This window comes from Pongo abelii, chromosome 7 (assembly GCF_028885655.2).
Source record: "Pongo abelii isolate AG06213 chromosome 7, NHGRI_mPonAbe1-v2.0_pri, whole genome shotgun sequence".
Lineage (NCBI taxonomy): Eukaryota > Metazoa > Chordata > Mammalia > Primates > Hominidae > Pongo > Pongo abelii.
Window position 1 is genome coordinate 61873269 of NC_071992.2, and position 19390 is coordinate 61892658.

Genomic DNA, 19390 nt, shown 5'->3' on the forward strand with positions numbered 1-19390 from the left:
AACCTCTGCCTCCTGGGTTCAAGCAGTTATCCTGCCTCAGCCTCCTGAGGCTGGGATTACAGGCATGTGCCACCACGCCTGGCTCATTTTTGTATTTTTAGTAGAGATGGGGTTTCACAATGTTGGCCTGGCTGGACTTGAACTCCTGACCTCAGGTGATCCAGCCACCTCAGCCTCCCAAAATGCTGGGATTACAGGTGTGAGCCACCGCACCCGGCCTCTTTTCTCATTTCTTTTTCTTTTTTTTTTTTTTTTTTTTTTTTTTTTGAGACAGAGTCTCACTCTGTCACCCAGCTGGAGTGCAGTGGCGCAGTCTCAACTCGCTACAACGTCCGCCTCCCAGGTTCAAGCGGTTCTCGTGCCTCAGCCTCCCTAGTGGCTGAGATTACAGGCGTGTGCCACCATGCCCGGCTAATTTTTGTATTTTTAGTAGAGACGGGGTTTCGCCATGTTGGCCAGGCTGGTCTCAAACTGCAGACCTCAGGTGATCTTCCTGCCTTGGCCTTCCATAGTGCTGGGATTACAGTCATGAGCCACTGTGCCCGGCCTAGTACTTTGAACAACTTTAAAACAGTTGTCATAAAGTCTTTCTCTGGAAGATCTGCCATCAGGTCTTTTTCAAGGACAGTTGTGTTGTTTTATTTTTTTTTCTTTTGAATGTGTCATACTTTCCTGTATATCTTGTTATTTTTTGTTGAAAACAGGGCATTTGAATATAATGATGTGGTAAGTCTGGAAATTAGATTCTCCCTCTTCCCCAGCATTTGCTGTTTGTTTTTTTTTGTTTTGTTTTGTTTTGTTTTTTTTGAGGCAGAGTCTCACTCTGTTGCCCAGGCTGGAGTGTAGTGGTGTGATCTCGGCTCACTGCAACCTCCACCTCCTGGGTTCAGCCGATTCTCCTGCCTCAGCCTCCCAAGTAGCTGGGATTACAGGTGTGTGCCACCATGCCCAGCTAATTTTTGTGCTTTTTAGTAGAGATAGGGTTTCGCCATGTTGCCCAAGCTCGTCTCAAACTCCTGACCTCAGGTGATCTGCCCACCTCAGCCTCCCAAAGTGCTGAGATTATAGGCATGAGCTACCACACCCGGCCTGCTGTTTTTTGTTTTTTTTTTAATGTTATTGTTTTTGTTTATTTTTATTGTTTTAGGCTTGTCTTAATGTGAAGGATCAGCCTGAGGTGTAAACTTAAGATTCTCTGAGTCTTTTCTAAGCCTGAGTTTTTTTCCAGGAATGTGCAGGAAGTTTCTAATTCTTCCCTTATATACAGTTGTTTTTAAATGCCCTAGTCTTTAACATCTGACTCCCAAAAGGGAAAAAGAGAAAAACTAAATCCTTTAAATCCCCAGCAGTTACTTTGTGGTTGGGGGTGGGGGTGGGGGTGGGGGTGGGAGAGGGCTTGTAACAATGAATGGAGATGAAGCAACAATGTGTGTCCACCTCTTTGTCCCATTTCTGTGATCAGAAGTAGCGTTCAGTGATCAGGGCACACATCCCCTGTATTTGGAAGAGAGGGTCCTTTTTGCCTGTCCTTGGTTCCTGTAAGCTGCACGCAAGCTGCTCCTTGGAATGCAAGCACAACTGCCTGCCTTAGGGCTGAGGGTGGCAAATGGTTAGCTGCTACTGTGCTAATACCTGCAAGTGATTAAAATTATATTCAGGCCTTCCCCTGGACGTTAACAAGCCTTCAGTAGATTCCAGAGTTTCAAAATAGTTAAATAGAACAGATTCTGCCAATGCAATGATCGTCTAGGTGGAGCAACACATTCGTGGTGCTTCCTACTCCACCATCTTCCCAGAATCCTCTGATTGCATATAATTTACATATAGTTGAAAGAGTTTAATTCTGATCATCATATATTTTAGAAACCTCTCATATATGTTTATATAAAAACTGATAAAATTTAGTGCTTATAAAGGGAATTCTGGAGTTCTTAGTCAAGCTTTTTGTATGATTATATTTTAAAGATTTAATTATAGAAACATTGTACTGAAGTCTATATTCCAGTGTGTTCTTATGGTAAAAAGAAAAGGTTGGAGATTTTATTGAGGAGTCTGTATTTTTTTACTGTTATTTTATATTATAACTCATGTATTATATACTGTATCTGTTCATTATCTTAGTATAGCATTTTCGGGTTTTTATTCTCTTTATGAAAATGAGTAACTGTGGGTACCAATATCAATTGTTGCATCTGTGCCAGAAATTATATTTTATCTTTTCATCATCTCCCTTCTTGTATAGCTGAACTTTAGCTTAAAAGATGCCAGGACAAGGAGTTTGTCAGATGGTTCCTTTTCTTTGCACGAACCTTCTTCCCCTTTCACTATCACTGGGTCATCTCATTTCCCTTCATTCCCCTCTTTCTTCTCCATCTTTTCATTTCCCAAATACTTCTGTTTTCTGATATAAGAAGGACTATAACAGAAAAGGATTGCTTTAGGAAATATTGTTACAACTGTGTAATGTTAAAAAGTAGTAAGTCGGTCAAGCGCAGTGGCTCACGCCTGTAATCTCAGCACTTTGGGAGGCTGAAGTGGGCGGATCACGAGGTCAGGAGATCAAGACCATTCTGGCTAACACAGTGAAACCCCGTCTCTAAAGAATACCAAAAAAAAATTAGCCGGACGTGGTGGCGGGTGCTTGTAGTCCCAGCTACTCAAGAGGCTGAGGCAGGAGAATGGCGTAAACCCGGGAGGCAGAGCTTGCTGTGAGCCGAGATTGCACCACTCCACTCCAGCCTGGGCGATAGACGCTGTCTCAAAAAAGAAAGTAATAAGTCGGCCAGCGCGGTGGCTCACGCTTGTAATCCCAGCACTTTGGGAGGCCGAGGCAGGCAGATCACGAGGTCAGGAGATTTGAGACCATCCTGGCTAACATGGGGAAACCCCATCTCTATTAAAAATACAAAAAATTAGCCGGGCATGTTGGTGGGTGCCTGTAGTCCCAGCTACTCGGGAGGCTGAGGCAGGACAATGGCATGAACCCAGGAGGTAGAGGTTGCAGTGAGCTGAGATCGCGCCGCTGCACTCCAGCCTGGGCGACAGAACAAGACTCCATCTCAAAAAAAAAAAAAGTCACTATGGATGTGACTTTTATAGTCTTCTAGTATTATAAACAATTCTTTGGAGTTGTGCTTTTAATTACAGAGTGGCACATGTCGGACTACCTTTCCTGAAAATAACAATGACAACTTTTGGACAAAATATAAAAAAAGTATGTGAAAGCACAGTAGGAGGACAGAAAGTAGGAAGAAACTGAAGGATGTTGACTTTTGGATGATAGAATGGTATAAGATGAGCATTTCATTTTTTGTGGATGTTTCCCAGAGGACAGGACTCGGTGATTGGTTGTGTAGGTGACGGAAGCTTGAATAAAAACCACAAGACAGTTAGGGGTGACTCTAGCAGCTAGAAAGTTAGTGAGTATAAAGTAGTCTTTCATAAAGAAGGGTGTCCCAAATTCTGCATAAAAGTCTTAGGCTAAAATAACTAAAGATATTTCATTTGCACAAGAAAGAGTTTAGAGGGGTATAGCCAACTTACCTACCTGTTAAGCAAAAATAAATAAATAATCGTCAGAAGAACATAATCAAATCCAGAGTTTCTAAAAGTGTACTCTGCACAGTGTCCAGAATACAATCCATATTCAGTAGACACACACATACACAAACAGAAAAATGTGACCCATACTTAAGTGAAAAGCCAATTAATTGAGACTGGCCTTGATATGACTCCTATGTTAGAATTAGCAGCTGTTATAACTCTTCTTAAGGATATATAAAGAAAATATATACACCATGAATAAACAGATAAGAAACCTCAGCTGAAAAATGGAAACTAGGTAAAACGACTAAATGAAAATTCTATAGGTAAAAAATACAAGATTTCAAATGAAAACTGATTAGAGATTACAGAAGGTTAGGAAAAGAAAAGGAGTCATTGAAGATGCTAGATTCATAGAAGTTATTCTTTCTTAAAAAGTGTAAAAGAGATTTCAAAAAATGAAGCTAGCCTCAGTGGCTGGTAGGACAATATCAAAAGGTCTAACACTTGGAGTCCTAGAAATAGAGGCCAGGGGAAATTGGGTCAAAAAATTCTGGAGAAATTATGGCTGGAAATTTCCGTAAATTGGTAAAAAACATGAATTTACATGTTGAAGAAGTTCAGTGAACTCCAAACAAGATAAATACAATAAAATGACGCTTAAGTACATTATAGTGAAGCTGTTGAAAATAATAGACAAAAAATCTTGCCTAGATGCAGTGGCTTATGCCTGTAATGCCAGCACTTGGGTAGGCCAAAGAGGGGGTATTGATTTGAGCTAAGGAGTTTGAGACCAGCCTGGGAAATGAAGTGAGACTTTATCTCTACAAAAAGAAAAAAATCTTGAAAGCACCCTGAGAAATGCCAATGAATGGTAGCTGACTTCTTTTTTTTTTTTTCTTTTTTTAAAATTATTATTATACTTTTAAGTTTTAGGGTACATGTGCACAACATGCAGGTTTGTTACATATGTATACATGTGCCATGTTGGTGTGCTGCACCCATTAACTCGTCATTTAACATTAGGTATATCTCCTAATGCTATCCCTCCCCCCTTCCCCCACCCCACAACAGTCCCCGGAGTGTGATGTTCCCCTTCCTGTGTCCAAGTGTTCTCATTGTTCAGTTCCCACCTATGAGTGAGAACATGCGGTGTTTGGTTATTTGTCCTTGCAATAGTTTGCTGAGAATGATGGTTTCCAGCTTCCTCCATGTCCCTACAAAGGACATGAACTCATCATTTTTTATGGCTGCATAGTATTCCATGGTATATATGTGCCACCTTTTCTTAATTGAGTCTATCGTTGTTGGACGTTTGGGTTGGTTCCAAGTCTTTGCTATTGTGAATAGTGCCGCAATAAACGTACATGTGCATGTGTCTTTATAGCAGCATGACTTATAGTCCTTTGGGTATATACCCAGTAATGGGATGGCTGGTTCAAATGGTATTTCTAGTTCTAGATCCCTGAGGAATCGCCACACTGACTTCCACAATGGTTGAACTAGTTTACAATCCCACCAACAGTGTAAAAGTGTTCCTATTTCTCCACATCCTCTCCATCACCTGTTGTTTCCTGACTTTTTAATGATTGCCATTCTAACTGGTGTGAGATGGTATCTCATTGTGGTTTTGATTGGCATTTCTCTGATGGCCAGTGATGATGAGCATTTTTTCATGTGTTTTTTGGCTGCATAAATGTCTTCTTTTGAGAAGTGTCTGTTCATATCCTTTGCCCACTTTTTGATGGGGTTGTTTGTTTTTTTCTTGTAAATTTGTTTGAGTTCATTGTAGATTCTGGATATTAGCCCTTTGTCAGATGAGTAGGTTGCGAAAATTTTCTCCCATTCTGTAGGTTGCCTTTTCACTCTGATGGTAGTTTCTTTTGCTGTGCAGAAGCTCTTTAGTTTAATTAGATCCCATTTGTCAATTTTGGCTTTTGTTGCCATTGCTTTTGGTGTTTTAGACATGAAGTCCTTGCCCATGCCTATGTCCTGAATGGTATTGCCTAGATTTTCTTCTAGGATTTTTATGGTTTTAGGTCTAACGTTTAAGTCTTTAATCCATCTTGAATTAATTTTTGTATGAGGTGTAAGGAAGGGATCCAGTTTCAGCTTTCTACATATGGCTAGCCAGTTTTCCCAGCACCATTTATTAAATAGGGAATCCTTTCCCGAAAACTGGCACAAGACAAGGATGCCCTCTCTCACCACTCCTATTCAACATAGTGTTGGAAGTTCTGGCCAGGGCAATTAGGCAGGAGAAGGAAATAAAGGGTATTCAATTAGGAAAAGAGGAAGTCAAATTGTCCCTGTTTGCAGATGACATGATTGTATATTTAGAAAACCCCATCGTCTCAGCCCAAAATCTCCTTAAGCTGATAGGCAACTTCAGCAAAGTCTCAGGATACAAAATCAAGTACAAAAATCACAAGCATTCTTATACACCAATAACAGACAAACAGAGAGCCAAATCATGAGTGAACTCCCATTCACAATTGCTTCAAAGAGAATAAAATACCTAGGAATCCAAATTACAAGGGATGGGAAGGACCTCTTCAAGGAGAACTACAAACCACTGCTCAATGAAGTAAAAGAAGATACAAACAAATGGAAGAACATTCCATGCTCATGGGTAGGAAGAATCAATGTCGTGAAAATGGCCATACTGCCCAAGGTAATTTATAGATTCAATGCCATCCCTATCAAGCTACCAATGACTTCACAGAATTGGAAAAAACTCCTTGAAAGTTCATATGGAACCAAAAAAGAGCCTGCATTGCCAAGCCAATCCTAAGCCAAAAGAACAAAGCTGGAGGCATCACGCTACCTGACTTCAAACTATACTACAAGGCTACAGTAACCCAAACAGCGTGGTACTGCTACCAAAACAGAGATATAGATCAAGGGAACAGAACAGAGCCCTCAGAAATAATGCCGCATATCTACAACCATCTGATCTTTGACAAACCTGACTTCTTATCAGAAGTAATGCAGGCCAGCAGGCTATAAACACCTTTAAAGTACTGGTAAAATAAAAATCAACTCAGAATTCTATAGCCAAATAAGAAAACATACTTTCTAGCTAAGAAAATCTTTATACTACAAGAAATGTTTAAGGAGATACTTCAAGCTGAAGGAAAGTGTTACCAGCTGAAACTCAGAACTTCAGGAATGAAGAGCACTGCAATTGGGAAAAATGTAAGTCTTCCCCACTCCATTAAGAAATATACAATTGTGACTGTTTAAAGCAGAAATTATAATGTTACCATATGGCATTTATATATGACTGCTGGGCATAAAGGATGAGTCTAGGTAGATGGAGCTATGTGCTTACTGTGGTCTTTATTTTATGAAGGGGTAGAATTAGCTTTAAGTACACTGTGCAAAGTTAAAGATATACATTATAATTCCTAGAACAAACACTGAAAAAGAAAAAAATGCATAGAGGTGATAGCTGAAAAACAAGAGAAGTCAAAATGGAATTCTAAAATGTATTTAGAGAAAATGAAAAAAGGTATAAAGGAAGGAACAGCAGAATATAAAACAAATGAGATGTGTATCAGTCTGTTCTCATACTGCTAATAAAGACATACTCGAAACTGGGTAATTTATAAAGGAAAGAGGTTTAATTGACCCAGTTCAGTATGGCTGGGGAGGCCTCAGGAAACTTACAATCATGGAGGAAGGGGAAGCAAACATGTCCTTCACAGGGTGGCAGCAAGGAACAGAATGAGAGCAAAGTTGGGGGAAAGCCTCTTATAAAACCATCAGATCTCCTTAGAACTCACTCATTATCATGAGAATAGCATGAGGGTAACTGCTCCATGATGCAGTTACCTCCCACCAGGTCTCTTCCACGACATGTGAGGATTATGGGAACTACAATTCAAGATAAGATTTGGGTGGAGACACAGCCAAACCATATCAGGATGTAAAGAAAACAAATAGCAAAATTACAAACCTAGGTCAGGTCTATCAATAATTACCTTAATTGAAAATAGATTAAGTGTTTTATTTGAAGGTAGAGATTCATACATTGGATAGAAAACAAGACCTTCCTGTATTCTGTCTACCAGAGATGCATTTTAAAAATAATGACACAGATAGATTGAAAGTAAATGTATGAGAAAAGGTGTAGCATGCAAACAGTAAGTATAAGATGGAGTTGTTATATTAATATTAGATAAAGTAGACTTCAAGGCAGTATTGGAGATAAGGAAGGGCATTTCATAGTGATAAAACCCATTAGAAATACATAGTAATCATAAATTTGTATATACCTAATAAGATCTACAGTTATAGGTGGAAATTTTAACACTACTTTGTAACTTATAGAAAACCTAGACAAAAAATCAGTTAGAATGTAGAAGATCTGTAAAATACTTCAGCCACCTTGACCTAACTGACATTTGTAGAATATCATGGGCAACTAAAATAGAGTGTACATTCTATTCAAGTACACATGATATGCATACCGAGATAAATAATATATGGGTCCTAAAACATGTCTCAGTACATTTCAAAAGTTTGAAATCCTAAAGAGTATATTCTGTAACTACAGTAGAATTTAAAGTAGAAATCAATAGCAATAAGATATTCAGGAAAAATCTGAATATTTGGAAGTTAAACAACACAGTTATCCCTAGTCAATCTATGAATTTAATGTGGTTCAAATCATTTTCTTAGCAGGACTTTTCTCTTTTGGTAGAAATTGAGAAGCTGATTATAACATTTATATGAAGACAGAAAGGACCTATGTTATACAAAGCAATCCTGATGATTTATAAGGTGGAAAACTTAAATTTCCTTATTTCAAGATTTACTCTAATAATACAGTAATGAAGACTGTGATATCAGCATAAGGATATATAAGCATAGAAATGGAGCAGAACAGAGAACTGATAAATTATTTTTAACAAAGAAAGCTATCCAATGAGGGAAAAGAAAGGCTTTTAAATAAAAAGTGCTGGAACAACTAGACATCTGTATGAATGAAAGTTCACCTTGACTCCCTACCTCACATGGTACCCAAAAGATAAATCAAGATGAATCGTAGATCTAAATCTTGAAGCTAAAAGTATAAAGCTTTTAGAATAAACAAAGAACAGGCAAAGGTTTCCTTGATAGGATACAGAAAGCAGCAACTGTTTTAAGGAAAACACCTAACAGTCTATAAACTTCTTCAAAATAAAAAACTTCTGCTCATTAAGAGACATGAAGAAAATAATAGCAAAACCTGTATCTGTAAAGGACTTGTATTAAGACTATGTAAAGAAATTGTACAACTGAACAATGAAAATACAACTTGATTAATTGGAGAAGGATTAGTACAGACACTTCATAAATGATGCTGTATTGAATGGCCAGTGAACACATGAAAATGTTACTAAACATCGTCAATTATTAAGGAAATACAAAGGTAAACTGCAAGGAGATGCTACTTTACTTGTCCTGTTAGGTTAAAGAGTAATAGTACCATATATGTAAAGCAATGAGAACTCTTACAAAATTAAGAGTTTTTCTACCCTAACCCATGACTTAGCAATTCTACTCCTAGTTATTTACTTAATAGAAAAAGAAAACACATCTACAAGGTTTGTTCAAAAGTGTTTCTAATAGGCTGAAACTGGACACAGCTCATATATCCACCAGTTGGAGACTGGATCAACAAATAGTTATAGTCATAAATGGAATACAACTTAGCAATGATAAGGAACACTGTCTTGGTACATGAACAACGTAATGAATTTCAAATACATGGTAGGTGAAAGAAAGCTTACACAAAAGAGTACATTCTGTATTCCATTTACATCAAGTTCTAGAACAGGCAAAATTGATATATAATGGAAGAAAAAGCAGTGTTGTCTTCGATAGTGGGGTGAGGATTAATTGCAAAAAGTCTTAGAGGAACTTGCTGGGTGATAGGAAGTATTTTATTTCTTGTTTGGAGTTTGAGTTCAGTGCTATATGTATATGTTAAAACTCATCAAATGGTATGTCTTTTATTGTATATAAAACCTACTGAAAAAAGTAAATACATATTAATAGAAATATGCATTGAATTCTTGTTATTGATGTTCATGCTGAGATATAATGGGATGATGTGTACTGTCATCTGCAACTTTGAAATGCATCGAAAAGTAAGATGGATTGGTGGAGCCAAGATGGCCGAATGGGAACAGCTCCAGTCTAGAGCTCCCAGCTTGAGCAACACAGAAGACGGGTGATTTCTCCATTTCCAGCTAAGGTACTGGGTTCATCTCACTGGGGAGTGTCGGAAAGTTGGTGCAAGACAGTGGGTGCAGTGGACCCAGCGTGAGCCGAAGGAGGGCAAGGCATCGCCTCACCCAGGAAGCGCAAGGGGAAAGGGAATTCCCTTTCCTAGTTAGAGAAAGGGGTGACAGACGGCACCTGGAAAATTGGGTCACTCCCACCCTAATACTGTGCTTTTCCAACGGTCTTAGCAAACGGCACACCAGGAGATTATATCCTGCACCTGGCTTGGAGGGTCCTACACCCACGGAGCCTCGCTCATTGCTAGCACAGCAGTCTAAGATCAAACTGCAAGGCAGCAGCAAGGCTGGGGCAGGGGCACTCACCATTGTGGAGGCTTGAGTAGGTAAACAAAGCCACAGGGAAGCTGGAACTGGATGGAGCCCACCACAGCTCAAGGAGGCTTGCCTACCTCTGTAGACTCCACCTCTGGAGGCAGGGAATAACCAAACAAAAGGCAGCAGAATCCTCTGCAGACTTAAATGTCTGCAGCTTCGAAGAGAGTAGTAGTTCCCGTTCTCCCAGCATGCAGCTGGAGGTCTGAGAACAGACAGACTGCCTCCTCAAGTGGGTCCCTGACCCCCGAGTAGCTTAATTGGGAGGCACCCCCTAGTAGGGGCAGACCGACACCTCACATGGCCGGGTACTCCTCTGAGACAAAACTTCCAGAGGAACGATCAGGCAGCAACATTCCCTGCTCACCAGTATCCGCTGTTCTGCAGCCTCCGCTGCTGATACCCAGGCAAACAGGGTTGTGGAGTGGACCTTCGGAAAACTCCAGCAGACCTGCAGCTGAAGGTCCTGACTGTTAGAAGGAAAACTAACAAACACAAAGAATATCCACTTCAAACGCCATCTGTACGTCACCATCATCAAAGACCCAAAGGTAGATAAAACCACAAAGATGGAGAAAAAACAGAGCAGAAAAACTGGAAACTTTAAAAATCAGAGCGCCTCTCCTCCTCCAAAGGAACGCAGCTCCTCACCAGCAACGGAACAAAGCTGGACGGAGAGTGACTTTGACGAGTTGAGAGAAGAAGGCTTCAGATGATCAAACTACTCCGAGCTAAAGGAGGAAGTTTCAACCCATGGCAAAGAAGTTAAAAACCTTGAAAAAAAACTAGACAAATGGCTAACTAGAATAACCAGTGCAGAGAAGTCCTTAAAGGACCTCACGGAGCTGAAAACCACAGCACGAGAACTATGTGACGAATGCACAAGCCTCAGTAGCCGATTCGATCAACTGGAAGAAAGGGTATCAGTGATGGAACATGAAATGAATGAAATGAAGTGAGAAGAGAAGTTTAGAGAAAAAAGAATAAAAAGAAACGAATAAAGCCTCCAAGAAATATTGGACAGTGTGAAAAGACCAAATCTCCATCTGATTGGTGTACCTGAAAGTGACGTGGAGAATGGAACCAAGTTGGAAAACACTCTGCAGGATATTATCCAAGAGAACTGCCCCAATCTAGCAAGGCAGGCCAACATTCAAATTCAGGAAATACAGAGAGCGCCACAAAGATACTTCTCCGGAAGAGCAACTCCAAAACATATCATTGTCAGATTCACCAAAGTTGAAATGAAGGAAAAAATGTTAAGGGCAGCCAGAGAGAAAGGTTGGGTTACCCACAAAGGGAAGCCCATCAGACTAACAGCGGATCTCTCGGCAGAAACTCTACAAGCCAGAAGAGAGTGGGGACCAATATTCAACATTCTTAAAGAAAAGAAATTTTCAACCCAGAATTTCATATCCAGCCAAAGTAAGCTTCATAAGTGAAGCAGAAGTAAAATTCTTTACAGACAAGCAAATGCTGAGAGATTTTGTCACCACCAGGAATGCCCTAAAAGAGCTCCTGAAGGAAGCACTAAACATGCAAAGGAACAACCAGTACCAGCCACTGCAAAAACATGTCAAATTGTAAAGACCATCGAGGCTAGGAAGAAACTGCATCAACTAACGAGCAAAATAACCAGCTGACATCATAATGACGGGATCAAATTCACACATAACAATATTAACCTTAAATGTAAATGGGCTAAATGCTCCAATTAAAAGACACAGACTGGCAAACTGGATAAAGAGTCAAGACCCATCATTGTGCTGTATTCAGGAAACCCATCTCACGTGCAGAGACACACACAGGCTCAAAATAAAGGATGGAGGAAGATCTACAAGGAAATGGAAAACAAAAAAAGGCAGGGGTTGTAATCGTAGTCTGATAAAACAGGCTTTAAGCCAACAAAGATCAAAACAGACAAAGAAGGCCATTTCATAGTGGTAAAGGGATCATTCAACAAGAAGAGCTAACTATCCTAAATATATATGCACCCAATACAGGAGCACCCAGATTCATAAAGCAAGTCCTTAGATACCTACAAAGAGACTTAGACTCCCACACAATAATAATGGGAGACTTTAACACCCCACTGTCAACATTAGACAGATCAACAAGACAGAAAGTTAACAAGGATATCCAGGCATTGAACTTAGCTCTGCACCAAGCGGACCTAATAGACATCTACAGAACTCTCCACCCCAAATCAACAGAATATACATTCTTCTCAGCACCACACCACACCTATTCGAAACTGACTGCATATTTGGAAGTAAAGCACTCCTCAGCAAATGTAACAGAACAGAAATTATAACAAACTGTCTCTCAGACCACAGTGCAATCAAACTAGAACTCAGGATTAAGAAACTCACTCAAAACTGCTCAACTACATGGAAACTGAACAACCTGCTCCTGAATGACTACTGGGTACATAACGAAATGAAGGCAGAAATAAAGATGTTCTTTGAAACCAGCGAGAACAAAGACACAACATACCAGAATCTTTGGGACACATTTAAAGCAATGTGTAGAGGGGCATTTATAGCACTACGTGGCCACAAGAGAAAGCAGGAAAGATCTAAAACTGACACCCTAACATCACAATTAAAAGAACTAGAGAAGCAAGAGCAAACACATTCAAAAGCTAGCAGAAGGCAAGGCATAACTAAGATCAGAGCAGAACTGAAGGAAATAGAGACACAAAAAACCGTTCAAAAAATCAATGAATCCAGGAGGTGGTTTTTTGAAAGGATCAACAAAATTGATAGGCCGCTAGAAAGACTAATAGAAAAGAGAGAAGAATCAAATAGATGCAATAAAAATGATAAAGGAGGTATCACCACGAATCCCACAGAAATACAAACTGCCATCGGAGAATACTATAAAAGCCTCTACGCAAATAGACTAGACAATCTAGAAGAAATGGGTAAATTCCTCGACACATACACCCTCCGAAGACTAAACCAGGAAGAAGTTGAATCTCTGAATGGACCAATAACAGGCTCTGAAATTGAGGCAATAATTAATAGCTTCCAAACCAAAAAAGTCCAGGACCAGATGGATTCACAGCCGAATTCTACCAGAGGTACAAGGAGGAGCTGGTACCATTCCTTCTGAAACTATTCCAATCAATAGAAAAACAGGGAATCCTCCCTAACTCATTTTATGAGGCCAGCATCATCCTGATACCAAAGCCTGGCAGAGACACAACAAAAAAAGAGAATTTTAGACCAATATCCCTGAGGAACATCGATGCAAAAATCCTCAATAAAATACGGCAAACTGAATCCAGCATCACATGGAAAAGCTTATCCACCATGATCAAGTGGGCTTCATCCCTGGGATGCAAGGCAGGTTCAACATATGCAAATCAATAAACGTAATCCAGCATATAAACAGAACCAAAGACAAAAACCACATCATTATCTCAATAGATGCGAAAGGCCTTTGACAAAATTTAACAACGCTTCATGCTAAAAACTCTCAATAAATTAGGTATTGATGGGACATATCTCAAAATAATAAGAGCTATCTATGATAAACCCACAGCCAATATCATACTGAATGGGCAAAAACTGGAATTATTCCGTTTGAAAACTGGCACAAGACAGGGATGCCCTCTCTCACCACTCCTATTCAACATGATGTTGGAAGTTCTGGCCAGGGCAATCAGGCAGGAGAAGGAAATAGAGGGTATTCAGTTAGGAAAAGAGGAAGTCAAATTGTCTCTGTTTGCACATGACATGATTGTATATTTATAAAACCTCATCGTCTCAGCCCAAAATCTCCTTAAGCTGATAGGCAACTTCAGCTAAGTCTCAGGATACAAAATCAATGTGCAAAAATAACAAGTATTCTTATACACCAATAACAGACAAACAGAGAGCCAAATCATGAGTGAACTCCCATTCACAATTGCTTCAAAGAGAATAAAATACCTAGGAATCCAACTTACAAGAGACGTGAAGAACCTCTTCAAGGAGAACTACAAACCACTGCTAAATGAAATAAAATAGGATGCAAACAAATGGAAGAACACATTCCATGCCCACGGGTAGGAAGAATCAATATTGTGAAAATGGCCATACTGCCCAAGGTAATTTATAGATGCAATGCCATGCCCATCAAGCTACTGATGACTTTCTTCACAGAATTGGAAAAAACTACTTTAAAATTCATATGGAACCAAAAAAGAGCCCGCATCACCAAGTCAATCCTAAGCCGAAAGAACAAAGCTGGAGGCATCACACTACCTGACTTCAAACTATACTACAAGGCTACAGTAACCAAAACAGCGTGGTACTGGTACCAAAACAGAGATATAGGCCAATGGAACAGAACAGAGCCCTCAGAAATAATGCCACATATCTATAACCGTTTGATCTTTGACAAACCTGAGAAAAACAAGAAATGGGGAAAGGATTCCCTATTTAATAAATGGTGCTGGGAAAACTGGCTAGCCATATGTAGAAAGCTGAAACTGGATCCCTTTCTTGCACCTTATATTAAAATTAATTCAAGATGGATTAAAGACTTAAATGTTAGACCTGAAACTGTAAAAATCCTAGAAGAAAACCTAGGCAATACCATTCAGGACATAGGCATAGGCAAGGACTTCATGTCTAAAACACCAAAAGCAATGGCAACAAAAGCCAAAATTGACAAATGGGATCTAATTAAACTAAAGAGCTTCTGCACAGCAAAAGAAACTACCATCTGAGTGAAAAGGCAACCTACAGAATGGGAGAAAATTTTTGCAGTCTGCTCATCTGACAAAGGGCTAATATCCAGAATCTACAATGAACTCAAACAAATTTTCAAGAAAAAAATGCCATCAAAAAGTGGGCGAAGGATATGAGCAGACACTTCTCAAAAGAAGACATTTATGCAGCCAAAAGACACGTGAAAAAATGCTCATCATCCCTGGCCATCAGAGAAATGCAAATCAAAACCACAATGAGATACCATCTCACACCAGTTAGAATGGCAATCATTAAGAAGTCAGGAAACAACAGGTGCTGGAGAGGATGTGTAGAAATACGAACACTTTTATACTGTTGGTGGGACTGTAAACTAGTCCAACCATTGTAGAAGTCAGTGTGGCGATTCCTCAGGGATCTAGAACTAGAAATACCATTTGACCCTGCCATCCCATTCCTGGGTATATACCCAAAGGATTATAAATAATGCTTCTATAAAGACACATGCACACATATGTTTATTGGGATGCTATTCACAATAGCAGAGACTTGGAATCAAGCCAAATGTCCATCAATGATAGACTGGATTAAGAAAATGTGGCACATATACACCATGGAATACTATGCAGCCATAAACAATGAAGAGTTCATGTCCTTTGTAGGGACATGGAGGAAGCTGGAAACCATCATTCTCAGCAAACAATCACAAGGACAAAAAACCAAACACCGCATGTTCTCACTCATAGGTGGGAATTGAACAGTGAGAACACAGGGACACAGGAAGGGGAACATCACACACTGGGGCCTGTTGTGGGGTGGGGGAGCGGGGAGGGATAGCATTAGGAGGTATACCTAATGTTAAATGACGAGTTACTGGGTGCAGCAGACCAACATGGCACATGTATACGTATGTAACTAACCTGCACGTTGTGCACGTGTACCCGAAAAGTTAAAGTATAATAAAAAAAAAAAAAGAAAAAAAAAAGAAAAGTAAGGTGAATTAATGGATGGAGAAATGTGATAAACTGATCATAGCTAAATCATAACAATTGTGAAGCCTTGGTGATGTATATATTGGTTTTTGCTAGTATCTCTAAAAAATTTCTCGTCGAAATTTGCATAATATTCTGTGTGAAAAATCTTCTCAGGGAACATAGAACTGTGTTTTTGTATTTATGTAAGTAGTTGTCATATAATTCTTTTATCTTAGAGAATCTGAAATTTCCAATGTGGGTGTACAGTGTCTCACCACCACCTGAGTTTATTTCCGGTTGTTGTATTAGAGTACAATTGATAATGAAATTTTTTTGATATTTTTTCCCTAGACATGGAATGTATAGTGCTCCAGCTTTTACTTTTTGAGAGACAGAAAAAGGTCCTGAGCATTGGTGTTGTGTCAATCATCCTAGGCTGAGATCTCCATTCTACCTCTCACTCAATGCTTGGCCTTAAGCAGGTATTTAACTTTTTTTTAGATCCAATTCGTTTGTCTGTTAAATGACTTCAGTAACATATTCCTCACAGAGTTGCTGTGAAGATTGGTGAGTCATGGCACAGCACACAGCTGAACATAGAAGACATTCAAGCAATGCCAGATTCCTTTAGGATGCAGGTAGACATTCCTAGGGCTTATAATAGATTTAGAAGTAGAATTAGTCTTCTACTTCTTCAGATCTCCTTTGAAGTCTGAGTGACTGCAGAACCCATGGACACCTTTATTTACTACATGCTGTGTTTCTAAGGCCTGGTTGCATCTTGATTGGAAACTATTAGTTAAACATTTATAAGAAATAATACTGTAACTTTTGTTTAAGCTAAAAAATTTTTTCTTGAATTTTAGTTTATTGGTCTTAGTTAATACTATAACCTTTACAGTGCTAAAAAGTTATAATCCAATTGTGTTCTCTGGTGACATTAACTGAAATACATGTTGTTTTCTAGAGACCCTATTCTGTAAATCATAATAAAAAAGTCTTATGAAATTAAGTCTTTATAGATATTTCATTCTTACCATTCTATTAGTAAAATAGTTTTATATTACTTATATGTATTGAGTATCTTGTCTGAAGTCACGGAACTAGAAAGTAGAAAGTTGTCATTTGAACACAACTCTGTGTGATTCTTAACCTTGTTTTCTTAGCCATTTTGCTGAATGGCCTTTCCTTCTTTCCCCTATTCCCCATTTCCATGTATGTGTATGTTGTCATTGTCATTCTCTACTAGCTTTTTCTTCTTACGTGCAAATAGGTCAGATGTCTACATTTAAATAAACAGGATCTTTAACCCTGCTGCTCCCATACTCAAGACAAATTGACAAGTATATTATCTGTGCTGTGAAGTGAAATTAGATCTTTTGATTTCAACATCAAAACCTTATAAGATGTTTTATCTTTTTTAAAAGTCCTTAATCACAAGTTAGAGCAAGTAACATCTATATTACTAATAATATTTCCAGTAGTATGGATGCTTTGGTTATGGTTAAATGGTTCTGAAATCTACACCTGAGATGCTTCCCTTAAAGGGGCTTTTTGGCCAGTTCACCAATTACTTGGAAGAGGAAGAGGAAGTCTAGGTTGATTATATTGCTTTGAGTTAGAATATCTGAGAAAGTGGTACTTATATTAGTTTGCTAGTGCTGCAGTGATAAAGTACTACATACTGGATAGCTTCAATAACAGAACTTTATTTTCTCACAGTCCTAGAGGCTGGAAGATCCTCTGGGACAAGTCCAGGTGCTGGCAGGGTTGATTTCTCCTGAGGCCTCTCTCTGTGGCTTGCAAGGTGGTTGTATCTTGACATGGCCTCTTCTCTGTGTGTCCCTCCCCCTTCTTATAAGGATGTCAGTCGGATTGGATCAGGGCCCACCCTAGCGGCAGCATTTTAACATTCACCTATTTAAAGACCTTATCTCTAAGAACATTGCATTCTGAGGACCTGAGACTTCAGTGTATGAATTTGGGAAGACACAATTTAGCCTATAATAGTGCTATAAAGAGAAGTTCAAAAATGAAGATGGAGATTTTATTTTTTAAGCAAAAAAATAAGTTTGCTTTTAGAGTGTTAAATTGGGAATGTACACTAGATAGTTGATGTTGTCACTTGGGATTTGGAAGAGAACACAAGGTTGGTTGCTTGATTTGGAAAGCATTTGCTTAGAGGTAGTATATTAAAATTAGAGCAACATAAGGAAATTGATTTTTCTCCACATTTCTGGGACAAGAGGGAAAAATAGTACAAGTAATCATAAAAATTCTTAGAAAGTATGAAGAAAGGAGCCCACAAGATAAATTTGAAGGATAAGATTTGTTTCTCATGGACTTATTTCAGTTGGTCAGTTTATTTTCCTTTTTTTAAATGCCAGAAATTTTAAAACATCAATTGTAATGAAAATGTTTTTCAGATTAGAAATATTTTGGAAGGGATTTACTTAAAACAAGTTACTGATCTAACCAACTTCTTGAGTTCCAAAGCCATGGAGACATCTTATGGTGCTCCAGACAATCTATCCCTTTTTCTGTCCCTGGCAGCTGTAGCTTCAACATTCAAGACAGAGTTATGTGAGATTTGTGCTCTTCCTTTGAGAGCGGAGGACTCTTCTGGGCATGGGTGCCTGATGTCCTGAGGTGGGATCATTGCCTCCTCTTTCTGTTTTCCCCAAATGCCTCTGCGATGTCTAGGTTGTTGAAATTTTCCTGGCCCTAAGCACTATTTTAGGGGATCTAAGAGGAAGAAAGAAGTCTTCCAGCACACCTAAAGGTGATAGGAAGATAATGGCAACTTGACTGTCCTTTCTTTTGACCATCTCTGTATCTTTTTCCAAAATAAGCTTCATCCACGCTTTTTGTTTTTTTTTTTAAGACAAGGTCTGGCTTTGTTTCTGACAATGGACTGCAGTGGTGTGATCTCACAGCTCACTGCAGCCTCCACCTCCCCAGTCTCAGATGATCCTCCCACCTCAGCCTCCCAAGTAGCTGAGACTAGTGGTGCATGCCACCACGCCCTGCTCGTTTCTGTATTTATTTATTTATTTTATTTTATTTTTTAAAGAGAGACAGGGTTTTGCCATGTTGCCCAGACTGGTCTCAAATTCTTGAGCTCAAGCTATCTGCCTGTCTCAGCCTCCCAAAGTGCTGGGATTTCAGGCATGAGCCACCACACGTAATTTCTTTTATGTAATAATGGAAAGTGCAACTCTTTTCTTTACAGAATGTTTGCTTTCAGCCTTGCCACGTACATACACATCTTTAACAACATCCAGTTTGTTACCAGGTCTCTCAGTTTACTTAAAAATTTTACTTTATTGAGGTAAATTCACATAGCATCAAATTAACATTCAAAAGTGAATAATTCAGTGGCACTTGGTGGATTCACAATGTTTTGCAACTAATACCTCTATCTCTTTCTAAAACATTTCATCACCTTAGAAGGAGACACTGTACTATTAAGCATCCATTCCATATTCCCCACCTCATCTCAGTCCTTGGTAACACCAGTCTGCTTTCTGTCTCTGTAGTTTTACCTGTTCTGTTATTTCACATA

General features: G+C 39.1%; 1 protein-coding gene across 11 annotated transcripts in view; it reads left to right on the plus strand.

Moving 5' to 3' along the window:
* Nucleotides 1–19390, plus strand: part of SPIDR (scaffold protein involved in DNA repair) — a 486770-nt gene that overhangs the window by 48850 nt on the left and 418530 nt on the right. The window contains exon 2 of one of the 11 annotated variants that reach the window (XM_054561579.2): nt 16177–16307. The exons of 9 other annotated variants lie outside the window; for them this stretch is intronic. In XM_054561579.2, coding sequence (XP_054417554.2) covers nt 16290–16307 — 18 coding nt within the window. In that variant the 5' untranslated portion in view covers nt 16177–16289. Of the gene's footprint in view, nt 1–16176; nt 16308–19390 lie in introns of those variants that run through there. One more of the 11 variants, XM_054561581.2, reaches the window with a different exon arrangement.